This window comes from Stegodyphus dumicola, chromosome 1 (assembly GCF_044657685.1).
Source record: "Stegodyphus dumicola isolate Sdum_Otavi_A_Nest chromosome 1, ASM4465768v1".
NCBI classification, from domain to species: Eukaryota; Metazoa; Arthropoda; class Arachnida; order Araneae; family Eresidae; genus Stegodyphus; species Stegodyphus dumicola.
Window position 1 is genome coordinate 271,395,395 of NC_140768.1, and position 16,568 is coordinate 271,411,962.

Here is a 16,568-nt window from a genome sequence, read left to right on the forward strand (position 1 = left end):
AAACATGTATCACTATTTGCAAAGTCCACCCTCTCTCTTACTGATGAGGCAGCCTCGTATGATCTCCGTTAGTTGTTGGTATGGCATCCTCCACTGTTGACGAGACATATTGACCATTAATTAAATGTTCACCGCAGACAGAAGATGATAAACAGATTTCAATGCAACTTTGCTGTCCTTTATATATATGGAACAAGTGATGAACTTATTCAGTAAACACATGCTACTTCATATGCTTCCTGTACAGATGTAATTCTTTCCATTCTTACTAATGAAATGCAGCAATTGACAAGAACATAAATGTAGACACTTGCAGCACATCCAGCTATAGTGAAGTCTTGATTAATCAAACGAGGTGACACATTTTCAGTGTTTTACCATCTAGTGGCAATTTTATTTCACAAACCTCAGCTGTAGCAATCAATATCTTTCTGTTTAGCAATGAAGCTAAAGATGGCTGTCAGTTGTTATAAGTAAGTTGCTTCAGTTGCCAAATAGCAGTCCTTGTGCTCCCAAATTAAAATGGCATAATCTGATGTAAGGTGTCGCTTCTTGTCATTGATATGATATGACTGTCTGAGCAACTTGAACATTAGTTGCTAGTTTATGACCACATTTTGCTCAATTTACATAAATTTTTCTCTTGAAGTATTTTTGTGCATCTATGAAACAGTTTCGCATGACTTGCGTAGCAATTCAGCATTTACTGATACTGAACACTGTGAGCAGCGACAATTTGTCCATGGTCAAACTTGCTTAAGATTCCTGCCTTTAGCCGTGACACAATTTTTAACATGTTTATTGAAGCTCTGATATTTATACTTCGTGGCACTGACGACCATAACAGCTCACAAGTAATTGGCTCTCATTGTACTCATTTACAAAGTTGCATACCTGGTGTTTATAATAATTTCTCTTTTCAGTGTATAATCTTTTTTATTATTTTTTATTATAGTGTCTATGAGAAATTATTAAATTATTAAAATAATGAACTTGTTTAGTTGCTTTTTGAGATGATCTTGCATCAGTTTTTGTTTTTAAATATTTGAAATTTAATGCATGCATCTCATTTTGATAAATTTATTGATTTAATTAATATCTAGAATTTTTTCATTTGTTTCCTTTCATGGAATGCTGAGGTACTAGGTTTTGGTAACTGAAAGCTATCAAATATATTTTTAAATTTCATAATGTTGCTTTTCTATTGAAAATTTATGAGCAAAATATGTAGTTTTTTATTTTCCTCATCCCCAAACAACAATTCTCTATTTTCAGATATTGAGATCCAATTTCTTAAACATTTTAAAAATTTAATTTCATGAGCATCACTATCTTATATTCATAATTTAATGAATGCTTTTAAAGAGTAGTAAAATTTTCCTGTTATTCTGTTATAAAGAAATATCTGGAATAAAAAGTTTAAGGATTTCCATTGATATGTACATTTTATTTATATTTAATAATATTTAGTGAATGAATTGGCAAATACTGAATATGAACACCTGCAATTTAACAATAATGTTCTTGATTGTGATATAAAATGACATGTGCAAAATGGTGAAATAAACATTAGAGCACTATCAGTTTCCACTTTGTAGATTCCTATAATTTCAAATTCATGTTACAGCGATTGGACAAAAAGATACAATTGTTTTCAGCAGTGTTAAATGAAATTTTCCTTTGAAATCTGAAACTAATCTGGTAAAATATGTTTTGTGTTTGTCTTTACTTTTTATATTTATTCTGGATTTAATGAAATAGCTTGTCATGAAGCTTTACTTATTATTGGAGTTGCCACCATCGTCTGGTTGGATTTCATTCCAGCATTTATGGTTGGTGCTAAGTGGCTCCATTAAGAGAGGTGTATTCTTTGTCCCTCCCCTCCTAAAATCTTGCAAGTTTATTAAGTAGTAGTACTTTTTAAGCAGAATACATAATGTGTATTGTAAAAATAATGCAAGGTATCAAAATTTCTGTGTTTTATGGAATCTAATTTTAAGTATAATTCATAATATCCGAACTAGTATCAAATTTATGATTTTTCATGCACACTACTCAAATGATGATAAAATATTTTACTATTCAAAGCATTTGTGAAGGGGGAGGAAAAAAATCACTCTTCCCCCTAGCAACATTATATTTGTTTATTTAAGTAACTCCCAGCAATGTAACTGCTTAGATATTTCTCATGAGTTACTTCAAATGGCTTTGCCCTCATAAATATTGAAATAGGGCTTTGGAGAAACAAATTTTATGCAATTTTTGAATTTGTGTGATGTTTTTTTGAATAAATTTGTACTTCAAATAGCACACACAGCTTTGTATGTAGCTCATTTTTACTTTTAAAAAGAAAAGGATTTGTGTCAATATGTAATAGTTTATAAACATCACAGTAACTGAAAAATGTTATTTTAAATTTGAGCTGTTTCTTATTTTCAATGTAGGTGCTGTACTGCAAGAAGCATATCAATTGTTAGATACTATTTTGATGGAAAATTTGATATATTGTTATTCATGGGGTCAACAAGCTCACTTAGCAGCGATCGTTGAAGGTGGCAAGCAGTTACTGTGAGTATTTGAAAAAAAATATATTGTAAAGAAAAAATCTATTCTTTCCAGGTTTCGGTTCCTGTGTTTTAGCATTATAAGTAGTTTATCAAGATATCCAAGCATTTTCGGATGAAACATGTAAAAAAAGGCAGTAGGGGGAAATTTGTTGAGGGGAGTGGGAAACAAAATCAAATTAAGTAATAAGTAAAATGATATATGTGCCAAACTAAACCAGCAGTGATAGGAAAAAAGTAAAGTTGAACCGTTATGGCTAACAAAGCTTCCTGTTTTATAGAATTCTTATTATATTCATAATTTAGAAATCAGCCTATTTTTTTTTTTTTTTTAATTTTTAAATTATATGTGCCAATTCAGGGCCAATTAAGCTGCTTTCCCCTCGCGAAAAAGAAAAGAATTCCTCCCCAAACCCCATTGAGGTTTGTGTAGATTTTGGGCTTTAATTTAAAACTTATTTGAATTTGAAACCTTAACATTAAATACTTATGGAAAAAACAGCTAGGCTCTTTCTCTAGCTGTTTTTTCCATAAGTATTTAATGGCTTATGGAAAAAAGTAAACAGAATTAAGTATTTAACGACTTAATCTTACTTTAAAAAAAATGTATATGCTGCTAACACTTTATCATAATCGTTATTATTATAAAAATTCTGTATAGCTGTAAAGCCTTAGTTTTTATTTATTTTTTCTGAATTTTTTTATTATTCTTTTGATATTACTGTACAGTATTAGAATTTATTTGTTCACTGTTATATCCAGGCTTACCATTGCATAAATGGATAATATTAATTTAGATTTAATATGATTTGGATAGGTACCATATTTGACGTCACGTAAGACACACTTTTTTTCCTAAATTTGGTCTAAAAAAAAGTTACATGCGTCTTATACGTGAAGGACACAGGTTAACTTTCAATACTGAATGTTATTTTAGCCCGGATAAAGGTCTAGACACACATAACTTTTTCTACATCTACGTGTGAGTGGCTTTCTAAATAAGGGTGCATCTTATATGCCAGTGCATCTTATATGCTGTCAAATACGGTATGTATTGGTCACATAAATTTATTTATTTATTTTTCTTTATATTTATAATATGAAAATAAGCCGCTTTCATTTACCAAGTCTTTGATATTGGCAGAGAATTTCAATACTACTTTCCTTTAAAGATTTTTTAGAATTTACGAAAAATCCAATCTTTAATTAGAGGAAAGTTTCATTAATTATTGATTGTATGTCATAAATTTTATTTATATTAGATATTTTTATTAATTGTTGAAACAGTTTTTCTTACATTAAGGTAGTTTTGAATTATATAAAATCTTTTAATTCTTTGATTTTGTAAAAATGCATTGCTCGTCAACATAAAAGAGTTAAATCATTTAAAAAATTATTTTAGCTGTACTTTTTAATATGTACATTTTGTATGCTGTACATTTTGGTACAAAAGTAATGTGGTAAATAAAAGTAACTATAAGTTTCAAATATTCTAATAACGTATAGCATATACAGAATTTTAGGACTGATTTCTCCCTCCTTTTTTTAACAAATGACCACAATTTTTCCAAATGGTTTCAATTGATAGCATTTTTACTATGGCATCTCAACTTGCTTTTCCTAAAATATCATCTGTTTACAGGTAATATTTTCTGGGCAATTAGTTGTTTGCTTCGATCCAGTGAATGTCTGCTGTCGTGGATTTGAAAGCTGAGCAAATGTATTTATCCAAATGGCAGACATTAATCCTGATATTTTTTTAAACAAATTGTGACTGCAGATTAAATATGGTTCTTTGTTGAACATCCTCGTACAAAAGTGAAATTATCTGCTTGGGTTGGAGAAGGTTCACCACAGCTACAGAAAATTTGGTTTGAGAAATCTCAATAACCCTTATTTTGGTTATGAAGGAATAATTCATAAGGAATTTTTCATGAGGGGCAAATGATGAATTTTATATTTGTTACAAACTTCTAGAGAGAATTCAAAGTGTTAGGTTAGTAAAAGCGAATTGAGTAAATGGTTTTTGCTGTCATGCTATTCTATTCTTCAGGCAATTTTTAGCAAAGAAAAATATCACTATTCTCAGGTATTCTACTTTTTTTGTTAGATTTAGTACCTGCAGACTATTTTTTTAAGTGAGATCTCACTTCAAAGTTAATTATTTTTAACTTAAAAATTAATTATTTGAAGGGATTCAGAAAACAGTAACTAGAGACCTAAACAGTATTTAAAAAAGATTATTTTCTGTGAAAGAATCAGAGCTGTATGAATGTGCTGAGCATGCCAGTTTAACTATTGAAGAAATGATGTGAGAATATCGTTTTCTTCAACTTCCAATTTTGCTATATTGTCAGCCTTTTCCAAAATAAAATGAAATAGTGGTGATGAAATTTTGTTGTAATGCTAGATCTTATATGTGAATGTGTGTATTCGTTTCTGTAGCCAGCCATTCATTCAAATGCTAGTGTACTTCTTAGCTATTTTTCCTGTTGTACCATTTTACTTTCAAAAATGAATTACAAGTGCTAATATCACAGATTTAAAATTGAATTTTTGTTTGAGTAGAGTTTTTATACCAGCAAGAAATATTTAGACATACATGTTGATAACAGTATGTTTTATTGTTGTTTAAGAAGAGAAATGAAATATTTGGAAAATTGTCTTTTTATTTTTTTCCCTTTAGATCTAAGAAATGCTCTTTGAGTTTAACAGATTTTATTTCCTTTAGATTTGAGGAATGTTCTGAATTGTTTTCATGTAAATTAATAATCCTCTTGTGTTTGTGTATCCATTTGGCTTATAAATTGTTTTATAGAGAACACTTAACTAGTGCAGAATGGGAGAAATGTGTATTAGATGTAAAACTGAATTAAAGTGATTCTTTTAATTCAGTTCGTCATTTTGTTTGAAATGTGATATCTGCAACAAATTTTTATTTTTTCTGCAGGAAGTGTGAACAGAGTTTGGATACCTTTTTTGGTTTGTTGCACACTTTATGCTATTATCCACCTAATGTAAAACTATGTGGTAAGTTTAGTATTTTTATAATTGATTGTATATAGTTTTTTATTTTATCCTGAAGTAATTTGTCATGAAAATTAAAATGTTAATTGTCATTTTTCTTTAGTACTAATGATTACTTGTCTCCATTATTAAGCAAATTCCATTGCAGTAAATTTGCCTTTTTTTAAATTAAAATTCCTGCATTTTATTAATTATATTATAAAGCATATTTTACCTTGTAAAATTGTGAAAAAATTAACATTGGAAAATTAAAAGTATTACCTGCAATATTGAGGTTTCTTCCATTTTAAAATATTTTGTACTTTAATTTTCAAATTTCATTTAAAAATTGTACTTTTTTATATTAATGCAGTATTGCTTTATCTATGAAGATTTTTCATCTGACATTTCGAAAATTGCTATTTTATTATCTCTAAGTAATATATTTTCTATTATATGATCTCTACAACTGCTATTACAAATGCTTCCATGCATACTACTACCACTTAGAGACAGAAATCAGGACAGTCAAGAAAAATATAAACTTTTTTCAGAAAAGTCAGGAAAAGAAATTATACCAAAAGAAGTGAAGGACGTGTTTTAAAAAATACATGCAGACCAGTCTTCACAAATAATAACAAGTTTGTGTGTTAGATAAAGTTCTTCCCATATGAAAGAGAAAGCAAATGCTAATTTTATATATTTTCCCTACAAAATATTTAACTTAATTCTAACATGTAACAATTGTACAATTTAAAATATATAAGCCATTAAAAAATATGTAACTATTATGTTAGCCCTCTGTTTAAATGTAATCACTCTTCCAAAATAAGTAATATAATTTAAAAGTCACTACACTGTGTAGTATATGCAATGATAAATGACTATGTATAAACACTGTTTTCAGTGTGGTGCAATTCCTAACTCTTCAGTTTTAGTATGGTATGTTATAAGAGTATTACTTGTTATGAATGATATACTGTTAAAATTGTCTTTTGAAAAATGAGCAGTTTTTTCCCCCAGATTTAATATTTCAGTTTAAAAACCTTACCTATTTTCTTTAATGGTGCATGGGTAGAGCCCATATATCTGTATGTTTCCTGCATAAATTTCTTTCATCTGGTTTACCGTAATGAGTAAGCTAAATTAAATTTTTGTAATGTTCTCATTTATTTCATTCTATTTTATGTTAAGTTGCATATAGTATTAGTTACTCACATTTAATATTATTAGTAGTTTTTCACTTTTTCATAGAAAACCAGAGAAATTAAAAGTTGAATTTCAGTGGGAATCCTTCAATATCATGAAAAAATATCATAGACATTATCTTTTCCAGAATTCGCAAAATCCTGCCACACTTTATGAATCTTGTGCAAAAAATATTTTGTAATAGTTAGAGTGCTTTATGTTATAAATAATGTTGTTTTTGCAAATGGTTTGCATTTTAATAAATATTCAGCACAGATTATATTATCATATAAATATATTTACTGAACATACAGATTGCATATGTATGTTTTCCATGTGTAATAAAATATTGTTTTTATTTTTCATTTCTTTTCATAAAAATAAACTTCCTTTTAAAGGTAGGAGAATTGTATAAACTTTTAGATCAAAAGATTTTAAGAAAGGCATTAATTCCTTGTTGAATTGTGATAAAACGAGAATTTCTATACCAGCTATGTGACACATTTTATGTGCATAAAAATGCTGTTTAATAACTTTTTGAATTATTTTTTAGTTATTCATTCAAACCTTTTCATTCTTAATTTCTTATAAGTTTTTGAATCACTTTTCATCTGTTATTCATTTTATATTTCCAGCCATAAATTTTTTAATAAATAATTTTTTTTAGCTAAACATTTTAAAGAATTGAATCGACTGTTTTTTGCTTTCTTCCTGAACCTTGGAGATGAAGAAGCTTTACCTGATGTTTCAAGACTAACTATTATAACTCTTACTTTTGAAATTTATGGTAGATTATTGCAGTGTCCAGGATTGGATCGTGAAATGATATCAACAGGTGAGTAAAAGCAATATATTTCATTAAACATTATATTTACCCACAGAATTTGTTTTTAATCTTCATTGATTTCACCATTTTTCTTATTAAATTAATTCATTTTTAAATTGTATTTTGAGTATAATATTCTGATTAATTAATAATTTGATTTTTTATGCATTTCTTTTTTTTAAATTTATTATTGCTAGAAATTTTGTAAATTTTTTAACAATTTTTTTAAAAGGCTGTTTTGTTTATTTAATGAATTTTTAGATATTGACGTCTTAAAAGCAATTCATAAAGTTTCTTGTCACGTAAACAGTCTAATTTCTGATGTCAAAAGGGAAAATGTAAAGGTTATGACCTTTATGGATGAAGAAGATGAAGCAGGACCTCGAATATTAAGAAGAACAGAAGATAGAAATGGTAGAACTTATATAACAATGATGACAGAAGAGAATTTCAATTGTTGGATGGTACTTGCTCGAAAAATTAACCACGCAGCTACTTGCTTGTCTCAATATATTGAAAAGGTTTGAATTTTTTTTTTAATGTTACTTTTTAATTTCATACTAGTACTATGTGTATTAAAAGAAATATATCACATAAACCCTTTCGAGCTTGCATACCTTTGTTTAAGACATTCCCTGGAGACAGATGGGAGACAGAAAGGAGTCATTCCACGGGACAGGTTTTGCGTCACTAACTTAAGAGGGGAAAAGTTTAGATCATAACATCATAATTTTTGATACTATTTAGATTATTACTTAAGCTATCATATATGTTAAAATTAGGGTTTAATAATCTTTTTCCTTTACATGAAAATATATGTAAAAGAAACTGCTTACTTTGAGAAATGATTTTTGGAAATGGTATTCAGATTATTCCGAAGTTTTAAATTAAAATAGATTTTAAAAAATACAAGAAAGACCATTTAAAAGAAGTAAAAAAAAGTATTTCATGGGAAGGGGAAGGCAGGCACTTGATGAGCTCTGTCTCTGACAAAATATCCATATCAGAATCACTAGAAATATTGCTCTCTTAACTCTTTAAAATATGAATCATTACTCTTATTTATGTCATTATTGGCTCATTTACTATGTGAGTATATCCTTCTTCTGATAAATGTTTGCTCATCATAAAACTAAAAGTGGAGGCTTTCCAAAATAAAAAGGTACAGTGTCATAAGTGCACGAAATATAAGCAATGCAAAGCATAACACAACCCTACAAAAGACCCTACCCTAGTGGGAAAAAAATTAAAAGAATAAAGGAACCTGAATGTTTATATCACATGGTGAGTTAAAGAGTGGAGTTCTGTTTGTCTACATTATGCTTTCCTTCCTCCCTGCAACAACTGACACCGATATTAGGCAGAATGGGATTAAACTTAAGGTCAGGATCTTAAAGTATATTAAGTTCATAAGTAATGGACACCAGACATCATCTAATGGTCTTTAAAAAATGTTTCAGCTTAAAATATGCATATGCATCTCCCATCCCTTATGCATGTTCTCCAGTGATGCATGGGTAGGAGGCTTGGCTGTGAGAGGTATTCATAGGCAATGCAAATATGGAATGCCCATCTGGAAAGGGTTAAGAATTGAAAGAGCTTTGTATTTATATAACTCTGCATGGAATCTTATCAAATAATAGGCATTCAATTTTTATAAAACTGAACTATTAATTTTTATAGCAGTTAATACAGGACTGTGTATCTGCTAATTCAGTGTCTGTAGTTTATCATTCTGAAAAAAAAAAAAAAAAAAAGTTATGCAAATTAAACTCTTTTTAAATTACAAAGTGAACATTAATTAAAAATGGGTCACAATAAGGTGAGGTTCTGCAGCCTGAACAAAAGTAGAACAGATTTTACAGAACAGAATTACAGATATGATTATGAGCCTAAATGCATAATTTGGACTAGTATTTTGTTGCTTACAATTCTTAATAAAAGAGCACTCCCATGGCACCCTTTGAAATTATAAATGATACTGTACATGTAGCATGTTCAGTATAACTGTACATAACATATAACATAACAATGTTTTTTATTTGTGTTGATAACTGAAAGTACTGGAGGATGTTAGACATTATCGTTGAAAAAAGCAGCTAAAAAATATTGTCATAAAAAATATCAGAGTAAAAATAAAATGCCTACAAATCATGCACAGCAGTAATGCCAAAGACATGTTTTTGAGACCTTAAAAACTGTAAATGTATATTTGCATAATGATTTATGAGCACAAGAAGGAGTGAGGAATATTTTTACTTCCATATTTCATTTTTTTTTTTTTTTTTTTTTTTTTTAATTCTAATGCATTTTTGCAACAAAAGAAGGAGACTTTACACTAATTTGCTACTCATTTTCAGTTTTTGAAAACTATGTACAGCAGTTAATAGAATTTTAAACTTATATATAATTGTTCGAGGTCATTATTTAATTAACTTCTTTTATAAAACTGTAGTGGTAGTTTTGCATGAAAAATATAGTCTAGACAAGATTAGAAAAGGAAAGTTGTGTAACTGCATGACGTTACCTATATTAAAATTGTTTAATTAACTATCAAATTGCAAAATTATTTTGTTTCACTTTGTTAATCTGTAAAAAGTATATCTTCTTTTGTTTCAGTTTATTACATCTTAAAGAACCTATAAATGAGAATGACACCTTAAAGTGTCATTCTCATTTATAGGGTACAGAGTACAATTAATTTTTTGGATGTTGATTCATTAGTTATTTTGAAACATGTCTACATAATATTTAAGTAGGGTTACATATTTAGGTTATTTACATATTCAGTACTACTCAGAAAGTAGTGTCAACAGATACATTAAGATGATGAATAAATTGAAACAAAACAAGAATGGATTTTTAATAAAAGATATTAGATTAACAAACATGTGAAAGAAAATAATTTTACAATTTGATATTTAATTACATGGTTTTAATATAGGCAACCTTGTGGAATTAGCTTTCCTTTTGTAATCTTTTTAGACTATCATGCAAAACTACCAATACACTTTTATAAAAAGAGAATATTATTTACCACTTTTAAAGCCTGAAAAACATGTGTCTGCGATGTTATCATTATGTGATAATTTGTAGGTGCTTTATTTTTTACGATGATATTTTATATGATAAACAACATTTTTGAATTGCTTTATTTTTCATTGATGATATTTTGTATCATGATACTGTGATGATATCATTTAGAACAGAGGTGTGGTGTTTTCTCCTTGCATTGTGTTCTTTGTGACATTTTCATGCACAATGTTTTTGCCATAATATTTTCAGCACCCTTTTTCACCCTGGGGGCACATAAAATATTGTTGAGCTAAAGGTCTTCTCAAGGGGCTTGGTGCTAGGGAATGAGGGGCAGGGAAATCTGTTATCTGGAGTGTTCCACATCAAAGTTAGAATGGCACCTTCCCCTTTTCAGGGATGTATAATCAATTGCCTTTTGTGGTGCATCTTGCACAGTGTCCTTGATAATGAGGCAGCTAAATGACTAATTGTTCAACCTATGCTAATAAATGTTTAACTAGCACAATTTCTGGCAGTTCAGAAGTGGAAATTTATCAACTATATTATTTTTAAGCATGTTGCATGAATATCACTTTATTGCATTTGATATTACACACAGTTTTGAAGTATCTTGTAAATCTTGGAATGTATCATCTATAGTTATAGATGCATGACTCTAATTGAAAAGTTACTGTAGCATTTTTGGCAGTATACCTATATTTTATATTTAAGAATTTAGTTGCCTAAAATTTTACATAATGCACTAATCACTGACATGCTGCATCTTAAGAATGTATAATGAATTGAATGATGTGAGTAATGCTCATTAAAAGCACAGTGCAGTCAAGTGAATAAATATTTTTCAAATATTTTAATAAAAAAGCTTAGCTGAAGTGATTGAATGTTTTTTCAAGTATTTAAATAAGTATTCTTTGAATGTACTGAATTTCAATCATTTTTGTTTTGTTTTAAATATGAAATTGCAGTTTATATGTATTTTCAATAAAGTAAAGAGTTCCCCCCTGTAAGGTATTTGAAAATATTGTGTAATTTATAAATTATTTAAATAATATCTTAAGTAATGAAGTTAGAAAATCTGATCTGTTACAATAGAAGTCTCTAGTGCAGTTACTTGTACCTCATACAGACAATCCTGACCACTGAAATTGCAACAGGAAACATGCATGTAATCTCCTGAAATTTGTAGCCCAGGTCTCTAATGCAGGTCCTATGAGTTCTCAAGATCAAGTTAGTATGCAGTTTTTATCACAATTCCCATTCATCATAAAAGTCTAGGTACATTGTCATCACTTAATCAAAACTGTATTGTTTTCCCAAAGTTCTTTGAGCCAGTTTACTGGTTGGGATTGATTAGCTGATCTAAGCTCAAGAAGATAGAATGATTTCCATCTTTTCCATACTCAATTAATTAAATCTTTTTGGTAGCTTCCCATTTTCAGACATTTAAGATAAAAACCTTGTCCAAATTTAAATAAGTTTAATAACGTATACAGAGTTGCCAACTCTCCCGATTTAGGCGGGAGACTCCCGATTTTCGACCGCTCTCCCGCCAACCCGATTTACAATATATTTCTCCCGACTTTTTCTTATTCTTATTATTTCTCACGATTTTAATGGAACTTGGCTTCATACTTCGTTATATGAACAAAAAAAAAAAAAAAGTGATTTTGGATGTCTGAAAGCAACTGAATTTTCTCTAGATTATATCTAAAATAAAATCTTGTGAATCAGATGAGAATTTCTGCTTTGTGAGTGACAGCATACATATCCAGAAACGTCGTTCTCCAATGGGCATCGAGCTCCACTGGGTGTAATCTGGCATATATTAGCCAATGAGCACAAAGCAAGCTCAAGGCCGTTGGCCGTTATTTGGATGTTCTTTCGCTATTTCGTTCATCTTGTCCTGAGTTGTGCGAGTACACGTGCCTTTGGGAAATAGTTTCAGAAATTATCGTCTTTTGTTATGTCTGCGAGAAAGTTGAAATACTCGTGCACGTTTCAAAAATCGTACATAGTTGACTTTCCTTCCATTATTTCTTCAAGGAAATGTAATAAATTTGCGATGTGTACCATCTGCCGTTGCGATTTTTCGATTTCGCATGGTGGAAGGGCAGATGTTCTCAAACATGTGCGTACACAAAAACACAAGGACAACATGAGTTGTTTTGAAAAAAACGAAAAATTAAATTTTTCTTCAGAAACAAAAGACCAAAAAGTGATTAATGCAGAATGTATGTTCTCTGCCTTTTTACTGGAGCACAACCTGCCACTGAATGCATCGGATCACGCTGCAGCTTTATTTAGAAAAATGTTTCCCGATAGTGAAATCGCTAAGAAATACTCAAGTGCAAGGACCAAAACAGGTGCAATTGTTAAAGAAATGGGTTTGAAAAATAAATCTTCAGTTATTGATTGCATTAAAACAGCTCCGTTCTGCCTCTCTACGAATGGAAGCAATAATACCAATTCAAAACTGTATCCAATTGTTGTTTCTTTTTTTAATCCAGAGTCTTCAGAAATTGAGTGCAGTTTACTTTCTCTCCCCACTTTAGAAGGACATTCGACAGGCTTTAATATACCACAACTAATTATTAAAATTTCAAAAGAAAATGCAATCCATCTGGATAATTGCTTAGCACTTGGTGCCGATAATGCACCAGTAATGGTAGGCTTGAAGACTGGTGTTGCAGGCATCTTAAGAAAGGCAAATTCAGATTTGCAGATTATGAGGTGCACCTGTCACCTCTTAAATTTAGCAGCTGAAAAAGGGGCAGCTTCTTTACCATTAAATGTGGATGAATACATTGTTGATATTTATTATTATCTTGAAAGGAGTTCTAAAAGATAGGAAAAATTGAAACAGTTCCAACAGCTGCATAATACTGAAATAAGAAAAATTTTGAAACGTGTGTACACACTGGCTGTCTTTAAAGAAATGCTTATCTAGAATCCTCGATCAATGGAACCCACTTCTTGCATTTTTTAAAGAAGAAGTAAATGCTTTGAGAGTTAAGATAAAAGGCTCTATTGAAAGTTATAAAGCACCTAAAGTAAATGGAGATGTAAGTACTACTTCTATTGTTAAAAATAGGTTTGAGAAAAATAAAGTAAGTTCTGCATCATTCAGCAATGCAACTGGCAGTTCTCAAAATAGTACTGCAAAATATAAGCGTAAAGCTGATACAAACTCTCAAAATAAAAAAAATTGCTCAGCTCACGAAACATTTTCCGATTATTGTAAGTTTATCTTGTGAAGAACGAATATTTATGTTTTTTTCTTCGGACCTTAACAAAGCTTTTTGCTTTTTTTCTACAATTCATTTTGCCATCATTCGATGTTCTTAACGCAATTCTACAAAGCAGAATTCCATTAATTCATGTTTTGCAATCAATGATTTATGATCTGTTTAAAGACATTTTATCAAAGTTTGTAAAACCAGTCTGTGTTTTGTCTTGTAATTCTATATATGATTTGATTTATGGTGAAACAGAAAATCAGAAGAAAGATGAAGATATGGTAATAGGAGCTGCAACTACAAAAGTAGTGGAAGAACTTTCAGCAGAAGACAAAAATAAGTTTTATCTTAATGTTAGAAGTTACTTCTGTCGAGTATGTGATTACATACTACATAAATTTCCAGTCAACGATGAAGTGATTTTGCATGCTAAAGTTGCTGATGTTTCTGCTCTAGCAAATGCATCTTTTTCTGATATAAGGTACTTTTTGAACAGATTTCCTGTGTTACTTCGTTTAGTCATGAAAGATGACGATATTTATGTTGCCACTAATATACTGCAGTCGCAATTTTGCAGTTTACAATTAGAAGACTTGGATGAAGTTATAAATCAGCTAGGATTGACACTCAGTGGAATTTAATTGTAAAATTGAAAGGTGCTGATGGAATTTTAAAATATAGTGAACTCTCTAGAATTATGTTGGCCATCTTCAGACAGTTCCCCATAGTAATGCGGAGTGTGAGAGGATTTTTAGTGTTGTTGCGAAAACGAGTACTAAATTTAGATCTAGTATTAGTGATGACACATTAGAAAAACTTTTATTAGCGAAAGCAGGCCTACGTGGCAATTGCTATGAACAAAATTATGAAGTTCCTTTCTTAACGAAAGCAAAATCTGCCACTGTCCATAACATTTATATGAAAACTGATTAAAGTGTCATTTTTTTTTTTTTTTTTTTTAACGATGCAAGTAATAAAAATGTTTTTTATGTCTAAGGTATTTTTGTTTTGCTTGCATTTAAGACTTAGTAACTATTTAAAGTTAATTCATTATTAAAAACTATATTTTTATCATTTAAAAAGTATTTTAACATTGTGAAAAATCTCCTGATTTCTTAAAAAAATCTCCTGATTTTTGAGTGTCATAGGTTGGCAAGTATGCGTATAATATAGAAAATTAATAAAGTAAATAGTCAAGGATTTTGAAACAAAATTTTGAATTATAGCAGAATTAAAAGTTCTTAATACGTTAAATTTTATCTGAAATCTATGAAAAGAAGTGATGTAAAGCATCATTGATGAAAAGTTAGAATTTTATTGCAGAAAATAGTTAATCTAATTAATTAGTTTTCATAGATAATTTCATAAAAGGTATCATTTACAGACTAATAAGATCTCATATTATTGGATTGTCAATATCAGTTCATAGATCTTCACTATACACTGCAGTAATAATAAACTGAGCAGTGCATTTTGTATTCATTAGAGAAGGAGTACATCAAATCATGTCTGAATGCTTTGTGGCCCATAAACTGTAAAGAAATATAACAATGGAAAACACTTTGCAAAAAATTGTCAGAGGGATTTGGAGTATAAGATTTAATATACTAAAACCTTTTCTTCTTATAAGGATTCTGTTAGATTTTATATAACTTTCTTATGAAATTTTCATATTTATGTGAATCTATAATTTTAGTGTTTTATTGCTTATGTGTATATTTTAGTTTCCTAATTTAATACATAAGCTCTTGATTTATCACTACTTCGGGAATATTTATTATATTCAGATTTGACTGCATTTTAACTTTTAATGAGCTTAAAAATTTAGAGTGTTGATTCCTGTCTCTATCCATATCTGCGTTTTTTATTAAATTGAAGATGTACATTTTTATTTATAGGATGATGAGAAGGAAGTACTTGATGATATTTTTGCTTCAAAAGTGCCTGAAGAAAATATTGGCATTCTTATTATATGAACTTGGAGATGTGTTTTGTAAGTCATAAAAATATACTAATGTAAAAAATATATTGATATATATATATGTATTTATTTCCTCACTCATATTCATTGTCATTTGTGTAAATAAAAATAAATATTTCATAGCAGTAATTCAGTTTTTTTAATTCAAATTCAAATAACAGTGAACTTCTCATAAAAACAGACCATCTCTGAAAAGTGACCAATATTTCGTAAAAGGAGAGAAATCAGTATTGAACACCTTAAAAAGCTGGTGACTCTCTACTGAAATTAAATCACTAATTAAAGATGTAATCTTCATAGAAAACCAAAATTTTATAGAATCAAGTTGTCGTCATAATTAGATTTTATTACAGAGCAAAACTCTGGTTCCAAATTTAATTTGTTCCTGAAGGTCATTTGTCATTTGAAATGCTTGTGAACGGAAATTATTTCTTCCATAGGAATTAATCTAAAACAGATTATTTTGTTTCTCTACCATGAAAATCATAAAATCTAAGATTTTTAAATTTTGCATTTGTTTAGTATTAATTTAAAGAGCTAAAGCAAACTAAATTTAATTTTGCCATACTCGTATGAAAGAAAGTGGACAGGATAAGTAGAAAATAATAAGGAAGAGATGTTATTGTTTGGATGAGGAATCTCCTCCATAAAAGCAATACGTAACTGTCTTTTTGGGGATATTCTTTTCCTTTTGTCTCTTAATGCCAGTCAGTTCTACTTGAAACTCTCAT

The 16,568-nt window shown here is 29.3% G+C and overlaps 1 protein-coding gene across 1 annotated transcript in view; it reads left to right on the forward strand.

The window, feature by feature from the left end:
* LOC118195967 (protein saal1) overlaps positions 1-15,966 on the forward strand; it is a 55,549-nt gene extending 39,583 nt beyond the window's left edge. The window contains exons 8-12 of the mRNA XM_035367312.2: positions 2,445-2,568; positions 5,515-5,594; positions 7,426-7,593; positions 7,846-8,105; positions 15,755-15,966. Coding sequence (XP_035223203.1) covers positions 2,445-2,568; positions 5,515-5,594; positions 7,426-7,593; positions 7,846-8,105; positions 15,755-15,832 — 710 coding nt within the window. The 3' untranslated portion in view covers positions 15,833-15,966. The remainder of the gene's footprint in view (positions 1-2,444; positions 2,569-5,514; positions 5,595-7,425; positions 7,594-7,845; positions 8,106-15,754) is intronic.
* Positions 15,967-16,568: the final 602 nt, after the last annotated feature.